Here is a 21,017-nt window from a genome sequence, read left to right on the forward strand (position 1 = left end):
GGTTTACACCATCCTTGAACTGCTGTGTACAGTTATTGGAACCAGGCCCAAAAATTGCATTTATTTTTATTTTGTAGATTCAATGATTGTAAAATTCCACATGCAGTGTTAAATGCAGATTTTGGACATTGTCTGACATTCTCTAATCCTCAACATGACGCATTTTTGAAGTCCTCACAAAGGACCTCTTTGTAAATTAGTTGAAATGTTTTGAAGCTCCACCTTCAAGCTGTTTGACTTGCTGTAAATAAGAAAATAGTTAGAAACATTATGCCTTGCTGAATGATATGTAGCTGGGCAGTGAATTCCAAGGAGCATAATAAGTATATAAATTTTGATCAATATCTTCTCGAGCTCTGCAAAACTCATTATATATTTCTGTTTGTACAAATTCTCTATTCTGACAACATTTGACATTTTGAAAATATTAAATCTTTTTGAAATATGGAAATGAATTTCATTTCTCACTTAATCTCACATTAATGACATTAATTAATTTCACTCTCTCTTGCAAAGTGAAAGATTATTTATCTTTTAACTTCCTGTTTTACTGTCTGTGATAATCCTTTGTTGTAATTGGCTGCTTAGCATGCTTGATGATGTCATTATTTCTGGACACCGGAATATACTTGAGCTGAATCCGGAATCAATTTACGTTGAAAGAAATTGAAGCACACGCTGTCAATATTACTCGAATTTTGTGAGCAACTTCAAACTGCCTTTTCTTTCTTTGTTCTTTCCAAAAGCCTCACATTGCCCCATGTTTTATATAATCCCATAATTCTGGTGACTCTCTTAAAATGCATCTATTTATTTTCAAGTCACTGTTGTCATCGAATGTAATCACTGTGCATCCTGCCCGAGTACCGTTTGAAAACCTATATCTGCGTTGCCCTCTGCACCTGCCCCACGTACCCCCACCACCCTTAAGAAAATACATTTTTTTAGGGAAATTATCAAACAAAACGTTCAGAATATACCGGAAACTTTTTATAGATCATAGATCATTGCATAGCATTTACAGATCATAGCATTTACAGTGCAGAAGGAGGCCATGTGGCCCATCGAGTCTGCACTAGCTCTTGGAAAGAGCACCCTACCCAACCTCACACCTCCACCCTATCCCCATAACCTGTAACTCCACCCAACACTAAGGCAATTTTAGACACTCGGGGCAATTTATCATGGCCAATCCACCTAAGCTGCACATCTTTGGACTGTGGGAGGAAACCCATGCACACACAGGGAGTACGTACAGAGTCCACACAGTGACCCAAGCCGGTATCGTACCGGGGACCCTGGAGCTGTGAAGCAATTGTGTGAACCACCATGTTACAGTGCTGCCCCTAGCTATGCTACAGTGCTGCCCCTAGCTATGCTACTGTGCTGCCCCTACCTATGCTACCGTGCTGCCCCTACTATGCTACCGTGCTGCCTATATTTTGCTTGTGGTTTGCACCAGTCGCCTGAGTTACATCAGACTTTAAGGTCATTGTCAACAAAATTGAGCTTTACTGAACCACATTTGTATGCGAAAAATAGGAGATAATGGAGCATGAAGAATTTGGAAGCATGGTAACCATGCAGTGAAGTAGAATTTCTGAGCGGTGCTTTTATTTTTAATGCAGCTTGAATAAACATGGAACTGTCAGCTGTCCAGAAGGGGTTAACAGTGAAACAAAATAAAAGGAAATTAAATAGAAAATGAACGACATTGTTAACACCCTTAAGAAAATACATTTTTTTAGGGAAAATTAGAATTTCCAACTGAATGAAAGGAAGAAATGGAAACAATAAAAATCAGGTGATAATAAAACAAAATTAAGTAATTTTTGTATATATTAGGAAAACCTGGACATTTCATGGGCATTCTTTTTAACCTTTTTAGATCCACTGTAATTCATAATATGGAAAGATGTGTCATTTGAAACATGGAAGTCTGGCAATATCTGGTCTGAGAGAAACATCAGAGGATACAGGGAAAATCCCACAAGGGGTTAATAGCAGCTGCAAAGAGCAGGATTATAAAATGCAGATTTTTTTCTCTCAGGCAGGCTTAGCAAACACACAGGATTCTTGTATTAAGCTAAAGGTTCAGTTGAATTTTGTGACAATTCTAGGTGTGAAATTCTGCTAACACCAAGTAAATTAAAGAAAACTGGAGATTATCAGTCTGCGAGAAACATAATTTAAAGTCAAAATTATGAACTGGGGACACAATTGGAAAATAAAACCATAGAAATGACAGGAATTAAAAGTAACACCTCTTGAAATCAAAGCATTTTTGAATATCACAAAGGAACTTTGACCATCACAAAGGAGACAATGTAATCAGATCTGAGGGCTGAGGCCATGCCCAAAATGAATACTTAGTTGTATTAGAATGTTTAGATCAAAGATACTTTTTACAATCAAACTGGAATAATAGTTACTTTACAATAAGGTAATAAAAACTTAATAACTGTCAGAAAGAAAATATAAACCCAGAGACCAGAACCAGAACCACAACTCAGAGAGAGGAGAGAAGCAGAGAAAGAACAAGAGAAGCACATTCAGCTTAGTCAGCTCGGTCATGGGAAAGATAGGACACAGCAACCAAGCTCAGCAGCGAATACATCTAAAGAAGACCAGATTTTAAAAAGAAGATCGATTGTCAAGTTGGGCCTGAAGGTCCCTTCAACCAACCAGAAGGATCCAGAAGCAAGATCGTTTTACCTTTCTGTAAAGAAAGTGATTGCAGCTTTTAAAAGAAAAACATATAATAATAAAATAACTTAATTTAACCCGAAATAGTGGTTATTCCCAAGTCTACTTTACTTACTTAGCAATGCGGGACCCAGGATCGATGCTACTAAGTGGTAAGTAGATGAAATCTTCGGTGAAGGTATGGGTTATACTGGGGGATAACTTGAAAATATAGTTTGACCTGAATTACACCCACCAAAGCCTGCATTCGGCGGAGTCAGGGACTGAGAATCCCTGTTTACCATTTAAAATGTCGGCCCTTTTTGGTATAGGGGGAATTCTAAGAATAGTGGTGAGTTTTCAACAGCACCACTTCAAAATGAAAATGTTAAGGTGGTGCCAGATGAAATTTTCATTGAATGTTAACCCTGCTGCACCTATCAGCTGTGCTTTGTTTGAGAAAGGATTCCTTCGTTCAGAATTGAGGAACAACAACATAACCCAGCAGAGCACAGAAACTGAGAAAAAAACAATGTATTATTGCTATCGCGTTTTGTTTAGTTACAAGTGCGACAGCTCATTTTGGTCACAAATTTAAGTCCTTCGGTTTCACTCATCGGTTTTCCCACCCACTTCCCTTTGCCGATGGAGCCAAACATTCCCAATGCCTAACCTTCATCCTTACTTGAAGATTATGTCTGACTTTGGATTGTTCCTTAGTCATTATATCCATGAGGCCTACCTTCTATTTCCTTCCTGTTCGTCTGCCCCATTCTGGCTGTCAGTCATCTCGGGTGCTGTGATTCGGTATTCTAATTTTCAAAACTGATGTTAACATCTTCCCACAGGAAAACTTTAATATCACTTCATTGTACCAACAATCAGGTGCCTATATAGTTAGTCCCATTCCCTTCCAGCGACATTGAGCATGATTTTACCTCTCACATCATTGACCTTTCACTCAAGCTTCCACCTTGGGTCTCTTCGCCTCAGCTTTCACACTGAAATGAAATGAAATGAAAATCGCTTATTGTCACGAGTAGGCTTCAATGAAGTTACTGTGAAAAGCCCCTAGTCGCCACATTCCGGCGCCTGTTCAGGGAGGCTGGTACGGGAATCGAACCATGCTGCTGGCCTGCTTGGTCTGCTTTAAAAGCCAGCGATTTAGCTCAGTGAGCTAAACCAGCCCCTGAATGCAACACATTAGCTATTGTAGACATTCACAGATTGGGGTTACACGTGGCACTATGTAAGATGGTTGTTGTAGCTGCAGCATCTCCATTCCAGAACATTACTGTAGGAGATCACAAGGTTAATGCCCTAGGCCTTACCATCTTCACATGCCTCATCATGGCAATCCATCCCTCATAAGGCCAGAAGTGGGATGTTTACTGATCCAGGCTTGAGCTGACAAGTGGCAAGTAAACTTTCACACAGCACAACTGTCAGCCAATGACCAGCTCTAATAGGGACAATCTAACCATCACCCCTTGATATTCAATGGTATTACTATCACAGAATACACCACTATCAACTCCCTGGAGGTTAAAATTGACCAATAACTGAAAATCATGAGCCAGATACATACTGTGGCTACAAGGGCAGGCAGAGGCTGGAAATCTGGTGGCAGTTAACACATCCTGACTCTCCAAAACCTGTCCGCAGTCTACAATGTACAGGTCAAGAGTGTGATCGGGCAGCACAGTGGTGCAATGGTTAGCACTGCTGCCTCACGGCGCTGAGGTCCCAGGTTTGATCCCGGCTCTGGGTCACTGTCCGTGTAGAGTTTGCACATTCTCCCCATGTTTGCGTGAGTTTCGATCCCACAACCCAAAAAATGTGCAGCGTAGGTGGATTGGCCACGCTAAATTGCCCCTTAATTGGAAATTATTAATTGGGCACTCTAAATTTTAAAAAAGAGAGTGATCGAATACTCTTTTACAAACGACTGCAGCACCAACAAACTTCAAGAAGCTCCGCACAATCGAGGTCACAGCGACCCGCTCGATTGGCATTCCTTCCACAAGTTCCCGCCACCACTGTCACACATTGGCAGCAGTGTGTACCATGTACAAGATGCACTACACCAACTCTTTAGGCAGCAGCTTCCAAATGCACAATGGTTACCCTCGAGAAAGACAAGGGCAAACCCCACCAAATGGACGTTCCCCTCCAAGTCACCCACCATCCTGGCATGGAAATATAACCCCATTCCTTCACTGTCACTGGGTCAAAATCTTGGAATTTCCTCCCTCACAGTGCTGTGAGTGTACCTGTACCACATAGGCTGCAGCAGTTCAGGAAGGCAACTCAAAACACCTTCTCAAGAACAATTAGGGATGGGCAATAAATTCTGCCACGTCGAGCGACACTCACAACCGGTAAATGAATTAAAAAAAGCAGTGCATGGTGTCTTTGACTTGAGATGGAGCGTTCTCATTCCTCATTCTGCGACCACCCTATATTCTTCAACACAGTCAAAAAAATCATCATGGACAATGTCGAACACAATGGGACTGCTATCCCTTAATTTCACTCGCCCCAATCCAATTTTAGGCAGAAAAATCTCAGGAATGCCGATTCTTTTCTCGGCTGCATCTGATGCCTCTCAATTAATCCACTGAACTATGCCTGGGTGGATTTTCCTCATCACATGCTATCCTCCAACAACATCCTTTGTTGTAAGATCCATTTCCACATTGACGCTCTCAAGTCCGTCTCTCCCTCTGTGCCACCTTTCTTACCTCTCCACTGCAAATGTCTTATCACCCTGCTTGTTGGATCTGATGGAGATTCCTCCAGTGAAGCAGCATGAACTTGAAGTCCACCTGCTTTGGCGTTCGTGGACAGTTATGTATATTTTTGCAGCTATTGTTGCAATAATTCATGGAACCGATGTAAAATTTGATGCCAAATTCCATGTCCATTCCCATTTATACCACTACAGCCTCATGCCCTCCACCCTCTGTAACTTCAGCTCAATGACAATCAGCTGCCTGTGCCTTATCCCACATAGAACATAGAACATAGAACAGTACAGCACAGAACAGGCCCTTCGGCCCTCGATGTTGTGCCGAGCAATGATCACCCTACTCAAACCCACGTATCCACCCTATACCCGTAACCCCCTCACCTAACCTTACTTTTTAGGACACTACGGGCAATTTAGCATGGCCAATCCACCTAACCCGCACATCTTTGGACTGTGGGAGGAAACCGGAGCACCCGGAGGAAACCCACGCACACACGGGGAGGACGTGCAGACTCCGCACAGACAGTGACCCAGCAGGGAACTGAACCTGGGTCCCTGGAGCTGTGAAGCATTTATGCTAACCACCATGCTACCGTGCTGCCCATGACGTGTCCTTGTTCATCAATTATATTTCTGTTTGTTGAACATTACATCTCCGAGTTCCCAACACCACCAACCAGGAACCCTCCATCATCCTGTTTAAATTCTTCATCTCATTTCCATCATGCCTAGTGAATGTAATTTTGTAACAAAGTACACAGAAAAAAGCCTCACTATGAGCCCTTCACTAAGGCCCTTCACTATGAGCATGGCTGATCATCAAGTTCAATACCCTGATTCAGTATCCCTTGATCTTTTTAGCCCGAAGAGCTGTCTAATTCCTTCTTAAAATTATACAATGTTTTCGCCTCAACTACCTTTTGTGGGGGTGAATTCCACAGATCTACCACTCTCTGGGTGAAAAAATTTCTCCTCTCCTCAGTCTTAAATGGTTTACCCATTATCCTCAAAATATTACCCCTAGTCTGGACTCCCTTACTATTGGGAAAATTCTTCCTGAATCTACCATGTCCAATCCTGTTAGAATGTTATAAGTTTCTAAGTGATCCCTCCTCACTCTTCTAATCTTATATTAATGTAATCCTAACTGATTTAGACTCTGCTCATATGAAAGTCCCGCCAGCCCAAGAATCAGCCTGGTAAACCTTCTCTGCACTCCCTCCATAGCAAGAACATCCTTCCTCAGACAAGCAATCAATATTTTACACAATACTGCAGGTGTGGCCTCACCAATACCCTGTACAATTGTAGTAAAACATCCCTTTTCCTACACTCAAATATTGTTGCAATGAAGGCCAATGCACCATTTGCTTTCTTTACTGTTTACTGTAACTGCATGCTTACTTTCAGTGACTGGTGCACGAGGACACCAAGGCCTCGTTGGATATCTACCTTTCTCAATTTACACCCATTCAAATAATAATCCGCATTTCTATTTTTGCTACCAAAGTAGATAACCTCACATTTATCCACTGTTGCTCTATTTATTTATCTCGGTGAAGCCTTTTCCCTTATATCGATCAAATGACCACACAAACAGTTAATTAGTTCAAAGGTGGTTTATTTACATACACAAGAGTTATCTCAACATGCAAACACAATATCGACTACGAGTTAAACTACAGCTATCAGCTACAATAACCTATACTTAACTTCAGGGTGACTGGCACTGTGCAAATGGATAAAGGCCTTTTTCTGGATTTCACTTGGCTGGTTCGAAGTAAGTGGCTGTCTCTCTGCTGGGCTCATCCGTCAGGTAGCAATCGTTGGTCTTGAACTTAGCTGGCTGTTCCTGCTTCAATTGGGTGGCACAGGCCAGATCCAAGAGAGACAGAACACATGGCTGTGCTCTTTTTTATCTCTCTGGATCTCACTCTCTTTGGGATGGTCCTTAACCTTGGACCCAATAGTTCGACAGGGCTCTGATCACTCTCTTCGATTTCGGCCAATAAAGGGGTGGGTTCCTTGGTAGCTGGACAGGTCCTTAGCGGCCATTGACCTTGGCAGTTGTGCTTTCTGAGTAAGGGAAGTGGCGCCGATCAGTCTGTGGCTGTACCGGTTGCTTGATTCGAGTTCTATTGTCCTGGGAAAATGGGCCATTAAAATGTAAACGAGCGGGGGTTTCAGTCAGGTCTGGTTACCTGTGTTTTAGATACACATAGGCTGTGTATCTGTCTGAGTCTTGGGTTGGCCATAATTCCCATGGTCCTTTGCAGGTTTCCACCTTAGATGGCTACATACCGTCCTTTATGATCCTAAATGCGAAGTTTGGTGGATCACACTATCGATCCCTATTCATCCTTGGTGGACCAGTCACCCTGGTCAAGGCAAGGTTCTATTCTACTCTATCTTATGGTTTGGGACATTTATCTAATATTCCAATATGCGAAGAGATAGGGAGGAAAGGGTGGCTAGGCAGCAGCTGGTCGACTCCATACTGGAGGTAGACCGTAAATACTCCGAGGCTACGACCGTAGAGCTCCTGGCAGAGAGGAAAGAGCTACAAAGGAACTTTGACCTGCTCCACCAGGAAAGCAGTGCACCAACTCCGCCAGGCGCGTGGGACCCTGTACGAACACGGAGACAAAGCCAGCCGCCTGTTGGCACACCAGCTGAGAAAGCAGGCAGTCACCAGAGAAATTGCACAAATCAGGGGTACCAGAGGCACATTAGAAACGGAACCAGAAAAGATTAACAAAACCTTCAAGGCCTTCTACCAAGGGCTGTACACCTCAGAGCCCCCAAGGGGCGAGTCTGGGATGAAACGGTTCCTTGATGGACTGGACATTCCAGTCGTGGGGGAGGGCAGAAAACGGGGCTTGGAAGCACCACTAGCACTGGGAGAGATCATGGAGAGCATTAGCTCCATGCAGGCGGGGAAGGCGCCGGGACCAGACAGATTCCAGGCAGACTTCGACAAAGGATTCGCGATAGCGCTGGCCCCGCACCTGCGGGAGATGTTCACAGACCCGCTAGCTAGGGGCACACTGCCACCCATGCTAGCACAGGCCTCAATCCCGCTGATACCTAAGAAAGACAAGGACCCAACGGAATGTGGGTCATACAGACCCATCTCACTGCTGAACGCAGACGCCAAAATACTGGCCAAAATCCTAGCCAAAAGGCTAGAAGACTGTGTACCTGAGGTGGTCACGGAGGACCAGACGGGCTTCGTCAAAGGTAGACAGCTTACCGCGAACATCAGGCGCCTGCTGAATGTGATAATGACCCCCTCCGGGGTGAGAACACAAGAGGTGATCGTCTCCCTAGACGCAGAAAAGGCCTTCGACAGAGTCGAATAGAAATACCTCATATAGGTACTGGAGCGGTTTGGGCTTGGAACAGAGTTCACCGCTTGGATAAAGCTCCTATACAACGCTCCCATGGCGAGTGTACGGACCAACAATACCAACTCCCAATACTTCCAGCTGCACAGGGGCACCAGACAAGGATGCCCACTGTCCCCGCTGCTGTTCGCCCTAGCGATCGAACCACTAGCAATCGCGCTCAGAGCAGCAAAAAGCTGGAGGATGATCTGAAGGGGAGGCAGAGAGCACAGAGTCTCAATCTATGCAGATGACCTGCTCCTCTACATTTCGGATCCACAGAGCAGCATGGACGGAATCATTGCGCTCCTGAAAGAGTTTGGAGCCTTCTCGGGCTACAAACTGAACATGAGCAAAAGTGAGATCTTCCCAGTACACCCGCAAGTGGGGAGGACAGCACTAATGGGGCTGCCGTTCAAACAAGCCCGACACAAATTCCGCTACCTGGGGATCCAGATAGCCCATGACTGGAAAGGGATTCACAAATGGAACCTCACCAGTCTGACGGAGGAAGTAAAAAAGGACCTGCAAATATCGAACACACTCCCACTCTCCCTCGCGGGAAGAGTCCAGACAATCAAAATGAACGTGCTGCCCAGGTACCTCTTCCTATTTAGATCCATTCCGATCTACATCCCCAAGGCCTTTTTCAAAGTGCTGAACAAACTAAGCATGGCGTTCGTATGGGGGGGGGGGGGGGGGGGGGGGGGGGATGCTAGGATCCCAAAGAAGGTCCTACAAAAAACAAAATCCAGGGGAGGGGCTAGCCCTCCCAAACCTACAATTCTACCACTGGGCAGCGACAGCCGAGCGAACAAGGGGATGGATCCAGGAGCCAGAAGCCGAGTGGGTGCGTGCGGAGGAGGACTCCTGCATGGGGACCTCCCTCCGGGCCCTCGCCATGGCAGCAATCCCAACCCCACCCAAAAAACACTCCAGCAGCCCGGTGGTGATAGCCACCCTCCAATCCTGGAACCAACTACGGCAGCAATTTGGCCTGACCAAAATGTCGGACAAAGCTCCCATCTGAAACAACCATAGGTTCACACCAGCACTGACTGACGCCACCTTCAAAAGGTGGAGGCAGGACAGAGGGAAACTGACAGTCAGGGACCTGTACACGGACGGCAGGATCGCAACACTGGACGAACTGACAGAGAAATTTCAACTAGCCAGGGGGACGAGCTAAGGTACCTGCAGCTCAAAAACTTCCTACGAAAGGAGAGAAGGACATAACCACAACCGCCGCGAAAGACACTACTGGAAGAACTACTGGACGCAAGCATACTAGACAAGGGAAACCGTAGTGGCATGTATGACCGACTGATAGAAAGGGCCGACACCGTACTGGACGCAGCAAGAAAGAAATGGGAGGATGACCTGGGGATTGAGATAGGGTGGGGATAGGATAGGGTCAACTCCACCGCCACGTGCGCAAGGCTCAGCCTGACGCAGCTAAAAGTGGTACATAGAGCCCACTTAACAAGAACCCGTATGAGTAGGTTCTTCCCAGAGGTGGAGGATAGATGTGAACGGTGCCAAGTAGACCCGGCCAACCACGCCCACATGTTCTGGTCTTGCCCCAGACTTGTGGAGTACTGGACAGCCTTCTTTGAGGCAATGTCCAAAGTGGTGGGAGTGAGGGTGGAGCCATGCCCGAAAGTGGAGGTCTTCGGGGTTTCAGAACAGCCAGATCTATTCCTGGGGAGGAGGGTGGACGCCCTTGCCTTTGCCTCCCTGATCGCCCGCCGTAGAATCCTGTTTGGCTGGCGGTCAGCAGCACCACCCAGAGCTGCAGACTGGCTGTCCGACCTCTCGGAATCTCTCCAAACGGAGAAAATCAAATTCGCCATCCGAGGGTCAGACGATGGCTTCCACAGAATGTGGGAGCCATTCACGCGACTGTTCCGGGACCTGTTTGTGGCCAACGTACATGAGGAAGAATAGCCAGGGAGCCAAAAACCATAGGAAAGTAGTCAATACTCAGGGGAAAGTAGCCAAGGCATGAATGGGAGAGATAGACCGGGAGGAGGGGGGTGGGGACAGCTAAACCTGAGGAAAGAAAGGTGTACCACGGGGGGGGAGACAGCTAACCCTGAGGAAAGAAGGCGACCCGTGGAGCGGGTGGGGGGGGGGGGGGAACAAGAGAGGAGAACCAGCGAGGTGGGGGGGGCAGGGAAATGGGAGCTGGAAGAAGCGGAGGCAAGCGCGAGACGGCAGCGAGGGTGGGGGGGGGGCGAGGGGGGGGGGGGGGGGGGGGGGGGGGGGGGGGGGGGGGGGGGGGGGGGGGGGGGGGGGGGGGCGGGGTGGGGGGGGGGGGCGGGGGGGGGGGGGGGGGGGGGGAGGGGGGGGGGGGGGGGGGGGGGGGGCGGGGGGGGGGGGGGGGGGGGGGGGGGGGGGGGGGGGGGGGGGGGGGGGGGGGGGGGGGGGGGGGCGGGGGGGGGGGGGGGGGGGGGGGGGGGCGGGGCGCGGGGGGGGGGGGGGGGGGGGGGGGGGGGGGGGGGGGGGGGGGGGGGGGGGGGGGGGGGGGGGGGGGGGGGGGGGGGGGGGGGGGGGGGGGGGGGGGGGGGGGGGGGGGGGGGGGGGGGGGGGGGGGGGGGGGGGGGGGGGGGGGGGGGGGGGCGGGCGGGGGGGGGGGGGGGGGGGGGGGCGGGGGGGGGGGGGGTGAGGGGGGGCGGGGGGGGGGGGGGGGGGGGAGGGGGGCGGGGCGGGGCGGGGGGGCGGGGGGGGCGGGGCGGGGGGGGGGGCGGGGCGGGGGGCCGAGGGGGGGGGGCGGGGGGCCGGGGGGGGGGTGTGGGGGGGGGGCGGGGGGCGAGGGGGGGCGGGGGGGGGGGAGGGGGGGGGGCGGGGAGCCGAGGGGGGGCGGGGGGCCGAGGGGGGGGGGGGCGGGGGGCCGAGGGGGGGGGGGAGCTGGGGGCCGAGGGGGGGGGGAGCTGGGGGCGAGGGGGGGGGGCGGGGAGCCGAGGAGGGGGTGAGGGCGGGGGGGGGCGGGGGGGGGCGGGGGCCGGGGGGGGGGGTGCGGGGGGCCGAGGGGGGGGGCGGGGGGCGCGAGGGGGGGGGAGATGGGGGCCGAGGGGGGGGGCGGGGGGCCGAGGGGAGGGGCGAGGGCCGGGGGGGGGGGGGCGGGGGGCGAGGGGGGGGCGGGGGGCGGGGGGGGGGCGGGGGGGGGGGGGGGGGGCGGGGGGGGGGGGGGGGGGGGGGGGGGGGGGGGGGGGGGGGGGGGGGGGGGGGGGGGGGCGGGGGGGGGGGGGGGGGGGGGGGGGGGGTGGGCGGGGGGGGGGGGGGGGGGGGGGGGGGGGGGGGGGGGGGGGGGGGGGGGGGGGGGGGGGGGGGGGGGGCCGGGGCGGGGGGGGGGGGGGGGGGGGGGGGGGGGGGGGGGGGGGGGGGGGGGGGAGGGGCGGGGGGGGGCGGGGGGGGGGGGGGGGGGGGGGGGGGGTGGGTGAGGGGGGGGGGGGGGGGGGGGGGGGGGGCGGGGGGGGGGGGGGGGGGGCGGGGGGTGGGGGCGGGGGGGGGGGGGGGGGGGGGGGGGGGGGGGGGGGGGGGGGCGGGGGGGGGGGGGGGGGGGGGGGGGGGGGGGGGGGGGTGGCGGGGGGGCGGGGGGGGGGGGGGGGGGGGGGGGGGGGGCGGGGGGGGGGGCGGGGCGCGGGGGGGGGGGGGGGGGGCCGGGGGGGGGGGGGGGGGGGGGGGGGGGGGGGGGGGGGGGGGGGGGGGGCGGGGGGCCGGGGGGGGCGGGGAGGGGGGGCGGGGGCGAGGGGGGGGGGGGGGCCGCGGGGGGGGGCGGGGGGGGGGGGGGGGGGGGGGGGGGGGTGCGGGGCGGGGGGGGGGGCGGGGGGGGGGGGGGGGGGGGAGGGGGGGGGGGGCGGGGGGGGGGGGGGGGGGGGGGGGTGGGGGGCGGGGGGGGGGGGGGGGGGGGGGGGGGCCGGGGGGGGGGGGGGGGGGGCGGGGGCGGGGGGGGGGGGGGGGGGGGGGGGGGGGGGGGGGGGAGGGGGGGGGGGGGGGTGGGGGGGGGGGCGGGGGGCGGGCGGGGGGGGGGGGGGGGGGGGGGGGGGGCGCGGGGGGGGGGGGGGGGGTGGGGGGGGGGGCGCGGGGCCGGGGGGGGGGAGCGCGGGGTCGGGGGGGGGCCAAGGTGGGGGCCGGGGCCGAGGGGAGGGGGGGGGGCCGAGGGGGGGGCGAGGGCGGGGGGAGGGGCGCCGAGGGCGGGGGGGGCCGAGGGGGGGGCGGGGGGCCGAGGGGAGGCGGGGGGCCGAGGGCGGGGGGGGGGCGGGGGGCCGAGGGGGGGGGGCCCGAGGGGGGGGGCGGGGGGCCGTGGGGGGGGCGGGGGGCCGAGGGGGGGGCGGGGGGGTGAGGGGGGGGGCCGAGGGGGGGGCGGGGGGCCGAGGGGGGCCGAGGGGGGGGGGTGGGCCGAGGGGGGGGGGGCGGGGGGCCGGGGGGGGGCGGGGGGGGGCGCCGAGGGCGGGGGGGGGGCCGAGGGGGGGGGGGGGGGGGGCCGAGAGGGGGGGGGGCCGAGGGGGGGCGGGGGGCCGAAGGGGGGGGCGGGGGGCCCGGGGGGGGGGGGCGGGGGGCCGGGGGCGGGGGGCCGAGGCAAAAAATTTTTGGAGTCCAGTACAAGGTGCTTTAACAGTGCCGAACCGACTACAGGTTTAGCCGGTTCGAGGCCTTGATCTGACGTTGGGAATGATGCAGTGGTGGCGGCGATTCCGGTGTCGGTCTGGTCCTCGGTGACTCCGGGAGCATGCCGAAATCCTCCTCATCCTCAGGCTTGGGCAGGGGGAGGACTGATGGTCCCGGGAGGGGTTGCTGCTTTGTACGCTGGGGGAGGGGAGGGTGGCGCCAGGCCGGGGGGTGTGTGTGTGTGGAACCTGCTGGTGTCAGGTCCCTGAGGGAGACAGTATCCTGGCAGCCGTTGGGGTACCCTACGTAGGCATACTAGGGATTAGCATGGAGTAACTGCACCCTTTCCACCAATGGGTCCGCCTTGTGGAGTCATACGTGCTTATGGAGGAGTACGGTTCCTGGAGCTGTGACCAAATTGGCAGCGACACCCCAGAGGTGGACTGCCTGGGGAAGGCAAAGAGACGTTCATGGGGTGTGCCGTTAATCACAGTGCACCGGAGCGACCGAATGGAGTGCAGTGCATCGGGGAGGACCTCTTGCCAGCGGGAGGCTGGGAGATTTCTGGACGGTAGGGCCAGCTGGACGGCCCTTCAGACCGTCATATTCTCCCTCTCCACCTGTCCATTTCCTCAGGGGTTATAGCTGGTCGTCCTGCTCGAGGCGATACCCTTGTGGAGCAGGAACTGTCGCAGCTCATCACTCATGAATGAGGATCTCCTGTCACTGTGGATGTAGGCGGGGAGTCCGAACAAAGCGAAAATGGTGTTGAGGGCTTTGATGACGGTGGCAGACGTCATGTCGAGGCATGGGATGGCGAAGCATCTGCATCCTCCTCGCAGCTCACCCACCAACCCAACTTTGTATCAGCTGCAGATTTGGAGATCATACATTTTGTTCCCTCGTCCAAATTTTCCCCACAGTTTTGGCTATGATCAATGTGAATGTGTGCAGGGTAATTCAGCTCAGCTCATCCCAGACCATTCGTCAATTCCCAGACATTGGCCAAGAAATAAACTCAGCTATCTTTCTCTCTCTCTGCAGAGGGGTCTAAAACTCTACTTCGCCCAAGCCGGGAATCGATCCAGGGACCCTGGTGCTGTGAAGCAACAGTGCTAACCATGGTGCTACCGTGCCGCTCTATGCTTGTTGCAACATCTTGTACTTTCATATTATTGTATTATTATTATGGGCGGATCACAATCTCAATTTACACTTCATTCACCCCCATAACCCAGGGAGTTTGACAGATTGACAGTTAACAGTTGTCTGTTGCGTTGTAGTTGAAATCCATCTCAACTTCAAATAGTCGGAAAATAAGTTAGCATTCAACTGATTTCATTATAATGATTTATTTATTTTATCTGACACGTGGCAAATGAACAATCAAAAACAGCAGAGCCCCATTACACAGAAAATAGGACAGAGAGGCGGCCAATTGGCCCAGCAGTTTAATGCCAGGTTCTGATCCAGACAAGCCTCTCCCTCCCGTTATCATTTCAGTCTGAGTTCACCTTTCTCCCTCAGCTGTTCATCTGGTTTGCTTGGACCTGCAGCTGATATGAGGAACTTTGTTTGGAGGATAAACTCCAGCACACGTCTATCGGCCCAATGTCCACATTGGGTTTTGTCCATTCAATAAACTTCAGACCAATTTTGATCCTGCATTGTTGGACTGGATAACTAAGTGGGATCAGTTGATAGAACATAGAACACTACAGCGCAGTACGGGCCCTTCGGCCCTCGATGTTGCGCCGACCTGTGAAACCATCTGAAGTCTATCTGACCTACACTATTCCATTTTCATCCATATGTCTATCCAGTGACCACTTAAATGCCCTTAAAGTTGGCGAGTCTACTACTGTTGCAGGCAGGGCGTTCCACACCCCTTCTACTCTTTGAGTAAGAAACTGCCTCTGACATCTGTCCTATATCTATCACCCCTCAATTTAAAGCTATGTCCCCTCGTGTTGGTCATCACCATCCGAGGAAAAAGACTCTCACTGTCTACCCTATCTAACCCTCTGACTATCTTATATGTCTCTATTAAGTCACCTCTCAGCCTTCTCCTCTCTAACGAAAACAACCTCAATTCCCTGAGCCTTTCCTCGTAAGACCTTCCCTCCATACCAGGCAACATCCTAGTAAATCTCCTCTGAACCCTTTCCAAAGCTTCCACATCCTTCCAATAATGTGGTGACCAGACCTGCACGCAGTACTCCAGGTGCGGCCGCACCAGAGTTATGTACAGCTGCAGCATGACCTTGTGGCTCCGAAACTCAATCCCCCTGCTTACAAAGGCGAGCACACCATATGCCTTCTTAACAGCCCTATTAACCTGGGTGGCAACTTTCAGGGATTTATGTACCTGGATGCCGAGATCTCTCTGTTCATCTACACTACCAAGAATCTTGCCATTAGCCCAGTACTCTGCATTCCTGTTACTCCTTCCAAAGTAAACCACCTCACACTTTTCCGCATTATCTCCATCTGCCACCTCTCAGCCCAGCTCTGCAGCTTATCTATGTCCCTCTGTAACCTATAACATCCTTCAGCACTATCCACAACTCCACCGACCTTCGTGTCATCTGCAAATTTACTAACCCATCCTTCTACACCCTCTTCCAGGTCATTTATAAAAATGACAAACAGCAGTGGCCCCAAAACAGATCCTTGCGGTACACCACTAGTAACTGAACTCCAGGATGAACATTTGCCATCAACCACCACCCTCTGTCTTCTTTCAGCTAGCCAATTACTGTTCCAAACCGCTAAATCACCTTCAATTCCATACTTCCTTATTTTCTGCAATAGCCTACCGTTGGATTCAAACAGTTTGGAGAATGAGAGGGCAGTAGGATCAGACTAGGTGGGCTATTAAACAGTCTGGAAAGTGAGCAGCACAGTAGGATTACACTAGGTGAGAATTAAACAGTCTGCAGAGTGAGCTGGATCGTGGGATTAGACAGGGTGGGATATTAAACAGTCTGGAGAGTGAGCAGGGCAGTAGGATTAGACTGACTGGGATATTAAACAGACTGGTGAGTGAGCAGTGCAGTAGGATTCGACAGAGTGGGATATTAAACAGTCTGCAGAGTGAGCAATACAGTAGGATTAGACTCACAGGGATATTAAACAGTCTGGAGAGTGAGCAGGGCAGAGGGATTAGACTGGGTGGGATATTAAACAGTCTGCTGAGTGAGCATAGAACATAGAACAGTACAGCACAGAACAGGCCCTTCGGCCCTCGATGTTGTGCCGAGCAATGATCACCATACTTTAAACCCACGTAACCCGTATACCCGTAACCCAACAATCCCCCCATTAACCTTACACTACGGGCAATTTAGCATGGCCAATCCACCTAACCCGCACATCTTTGGACTGTGGGAGGAAACCGGAGCACCCGGAGGAAACCCACGCACACACAGGGAGGACGTGCAGACTCCACACAGACAGTGACCCAGCCGGGAATCGAACCTGGGACCCTGGAGCTGTGAAGTATTGATGCTAACCACCATGCTACCGTGAGGCCCCAAAACAGAGTGGGATATTAAACAGTCTGCAGAGTGAGCAATACAGTAGGATTAGACTGACAGGGATATTAAACAGTCTGGAGAGTGAGCAGGGCAGTAGGATTAGACTGAGTGGGATATTAAACAGACTGGTGAGTGAGCAGTGCAGTAGGATTAGACAGAGTGGGATATTAAACAGTCTGCAGAGTGAGCAATACAGTAGGATTAGACTGACTAGGATATTAAACAGTCTGCAGAGTGAGCAATACAGTAGGATTAGACTGACAGGGATATTACAGTCTGCAGAGTGAGCAATACAGTAGGATTAGACTGACTGGGATATTAAACAGTCTAGTGAGTGAGCAATACAGTAGGATTAGACTGACTGGGATATTAAACAGTCTGGAGAGTGAGCAGGGCAGTAGGATTAGACAGAGTGGGATATTAAACAGTCTGGAGAGTGAGATTAACAGTATGATTAGACTGGGGCGGAAGGACAAATATCAGTCACACGGTATTAGACTGATACCAAACGGCCATGCACAGGATGTGATTGAACTCACTGGAGTTTTAGACAGTGAGCAGGAGGGCAACATTAGACTGGGAGCAATGGGATTAGTCTGGGAGATACAGGGGAGGGAAGCTGCTGTCATTCCGAGTTCTGAGGTACATCTAGCTCCATAGTGAGCACTTTAGTGTCTTCAGCGCAGCTAGAATATTCCCCATCAATCTCAGTAACACACAAATTCCGATAGATAATTGAACAAAAACTTTCTTACCGACAGCATTGAACATGTAAAGGTTAGCAGTGTAAAAGGAGTTGCACTGTGTGCTTTGATGTGATAGACCCTCTGTCCAGTTCCGGAGCTGCTGCTTGTGGTACTGAACTGTCCACTTTCAATTTTTGATCAGGAGAAAATATAATAACCAGCAAAGTTGTCGCTCCTAAGCAATCGCGTATTCATGAAAATATGTTTGCCGTGTTCACTGGATGTGAAGGAATCGAGTCAATGTCTAACGTGTTAAAACACATCAACATTCCTGCGTACCTACACTGTAAAATAATTCATCTGCTTCACCCTCACCAACATTCCCATGGAATTCTGGAGATATTTACCCCAGAATCATGGCCAAAATAGGCAGCGACTAAGTAGCCATTTACACCAGTGGTACGCAACCTGCCGGCCAGGGACCACAAGCAGACCATCACTTTTTGATTTGGTTTCATTCTTCTTGCTTTGTAACTGTTAATCTGCAGGGAGTGATCCAGAGAGATACTGGAGAGGTATCTGCAGCGATAAATGAAGACAAGAGTTCAATACATTTTCTTCAATAATTTAATTGGTGATGGAAATGTCAGTCAGTGGGGTTAAGTGCTGCACTTGTGAGATGTGGGAAATCTGCGATGCTTCCAGCGTCTGGGCCGACCACATCTGCAAGAAGTGCACCCAATTGCATCTCCTCATAGACCGCATGGATAGGTTGGAGCAGCAGTTGGATGCACTTAGGAACATGCAGGTGGCAGAAAATGTCATAGACAGGAGTTATAGTGATGTGGTGACACCCACGCTCCAGGCAGATAGATGGGTGGCCGCTAGCTGGGGCAGGCAGTCAGTGTAGTAATCCCCTGTGGTCATCCCCTCTCTAAGAGGTGTACCATTTTGGATACTGTTGGGGAGATGGCCTATCACAGGGTAACAGCAGCAGCAGCCAGAGCAGTGGCATGAAGGCTAGCTCTGTTGTTGAGTAGGGAGGAGTAAAGAGCACTAGAGCAATAGTTATAGGGGACTCCAGATTTAAGGGTACAGATAAGCACTTCTGTGGACGTGAAAGAGACTCCAGGATGGCATGTTGCCTCCATGGTGCCAGGGTCCAGGATGTCTCCGAACAGGCAGAAAGCATTCTGAAGGGGGAGGGTGAACAGCCAGTGGTCATAGTACACATTGGTACTAATGATATAGGCAGGAAGAGTGATGAGTTCCTGCAGAAGGTGTTCACAGAGTTAGGCAGTAAGCTAAAAAGCAGGACCTCTATAATTGGAACCTCCAAATTACCCCCTGTGCCACGTGCTAGTGAGACTAGAAATCAAAGGATAGTGCAGCTAAATACGTGTCCAAACTGGTGGTGTAGGAGGGAGAGTTTCAGATTTCAGGACCATTGGGCTCTCTTCCGGGGCATGTGGGACCTGTACAAGAAGGACGGGTTGCATCTACTCTGGAGGGGCACCAATATCCTGGCTGGGAGGTTTGCTAGAGTCACTCAGGGGGATTTAAATGAGTGTGGCAGTGATGTTGTGAACCAGAGTGTTACACCTTACAAGGTGTAATAACTGAAGGGGAAATAGGGAATAAAAATAAGAGAACAACAATATCACCCTGTCTGCTCACATACAATGGTCTGAAGTGTATTTATTTCAAAACCAGAAGTATAGCAGGTAAGTCAGATGAACTTAGAGCACCGATTAGAACATGAAACGAAACTATGATGTTGTGGCTATCACAGAAACATGGTTAAAGGAAGGGCATGATTGGCAGCTGAACATCGGAGTATATAGATGCTTTCGGAGAGATAGAGGGGGATGTAAAAGCAGTGGTTGAATAGCATCACTGGTTAATATATATTGTAGCTGTACTGCGGAGGATTCATACAATGAGGCATTTGATAAGGTTCCCCATGGTAGGCTCATTCAGAAAGTTAGGGGGCATGGGATACAGGGAACTTTGGCCGTCTGGATACAGAATTGGCTGGCCGAAAGAAGACAGCGAGTGGTAGTGGATGGAAAGTATTCCGCCTGGAGGTCGGTGACCAGTAGTGTCCCGCAAGGATCTGTTCTGGGACCTCTGCTCTTTGTGGTTTTTATAAATGACTTTGATGAGGAAGTGGAAGGGTGGGTTAGTAAGTTAGCCGATGACACGAATGTTGGTGGAGTTGTAGATAGTGTTAAGGGTTGTTGCTGGTTACAACAGGACATTGACAGGATGCAGAGCTGGGCTGAGAAGTGGCAGATGGAGTTAAACCTTGATAAATGTGAAGTGATTCATTTTGGGAGGTTGAATTTGAATGCTGAATACAGGGTTAAAGGCAGGATTCTTGGAAGTGTGGAGGAACAGTGGGATCTTGGGGTCCACGGACATAGATCCCTCAAAGTTGCCATCCAGGTTGATAGGGTTGCTAAGGAGGCGTATGGTGTGTTGGCTTTCATTAACAGGGAGATTGAGTTTAAGAGATGCAAGGTTTTGCTGCAGCTTTATAAAACTCTAGTTAGACTACACTTGGAATATTGTGTCCGGTTCTGGTCGCCTCATTATAGGAAGGATGTGGATGCTTTGGAGGGGGTACAGAGGAGATTTACCAGGGTGCTGCCTGGACTGGAGGGCATGTCTTATGAAGAAAGGTTGAGGGAACTAAGGCTTTTCGCATTGGAGCGAAGAAGGCAGAGAGGTGACTTGATAGAGGTGTACAAGGTGAAGAGAAGCACAGATAGAGTGGAAATGGCTGTCATGAGGGGACATAATTTTAAGGTGATTGGAGGAAGGTATCGGGGAGCTGTCAGAGGTAGGTTCTTTACACAGAGTGTGTGGAATGCGCTGCCAGCAGAGGTGGTGGAGTCAGAGTTATTAGGGACATTTAAGCGACTCTTAGACAGGCACATGGATTGCAGTAAATTGAAGGGGTGTATTTTAGGTTGATCTTAGATTAGGATAAATGGTCGGCACAACATCGTGGGCGGAAGGGCCTGTACTGTGCTGTACTGTTCTATGTTCTATGAGGAAATCTGTGTCGAGCTCAGGAAGGGAGTACTCACAATGTTGGAGGTTTATTATAGGCCCCCCAACTGTCAGCGAGAGATAAAGGAGCAGGTAAGTAGAGAGAAAGGTGAAAAAGTAACAGGGTTGTTGTGGTAGGGGATTTTAACTTCCCTTATACTGACTGGGACACACTTATTGCTGGGGACTTGGATGGGGCAGTATTTGTAAGGTGTATCCAGGAAGGCTTCTTGATGCAATATGCAGATAGTCCAACTAGGGAAGGGGCAGTACAGGACCTGGTATTGGGGAATGAGCCTGG

At 52.2% G+C, this 21,017-nt stretch overlaps 1 protein-coding gene and 1 pseudogene across 1 annotated transcript in view; both read right to left on the reverse strand.

Annotated features, from left to right (window-relative positions):
* Positions 1 to 547: 547 nt before the first annotated feature.
* On the reverse strand, positions 548 to 11,925 carry LOC119974280 (annotated as a pseudogene).
* Positions 11,926 to 12,159: 234 nt separating this feature from the next.
* LOC119974281 (leucine-rich repeat extensin-like protein 3) overlaps positions 12,160 to 21,017 on the reverse strand; it is a gene marked incomplete at its 3' end in the record, with an annotated part of 31,171 nt that continues 22,313 nt past the window's right edge. The window contains 3 exon segments of the mRNA XM_038813053.1: positions 12,160 to 12,256; positions 12,258 to 12,745; positions 18,067 to 18,238. Coding sequence (XP_038668981.1) covers positions 12,160 to 12,256; positions 12,258 to 12,745; positions 18,067 to 18,238 — 757 coding nt within the window.

This window comes from Scyliorhinus canicula, chromosome 12 (genome assembly GCF_902713615.1).
Source record: "Scyliorhinus canicula chromosome 12, sScyCan1.1, whole genome shotgun sequence".
Classification (NCBI taxonomy): Eukaryota; Metazoa; Chordata; class Chondrichthyes; order Carcharhiniformes; family Scyliorhinidae; genus Scyliorhinus; species Scyliorhinus canicula.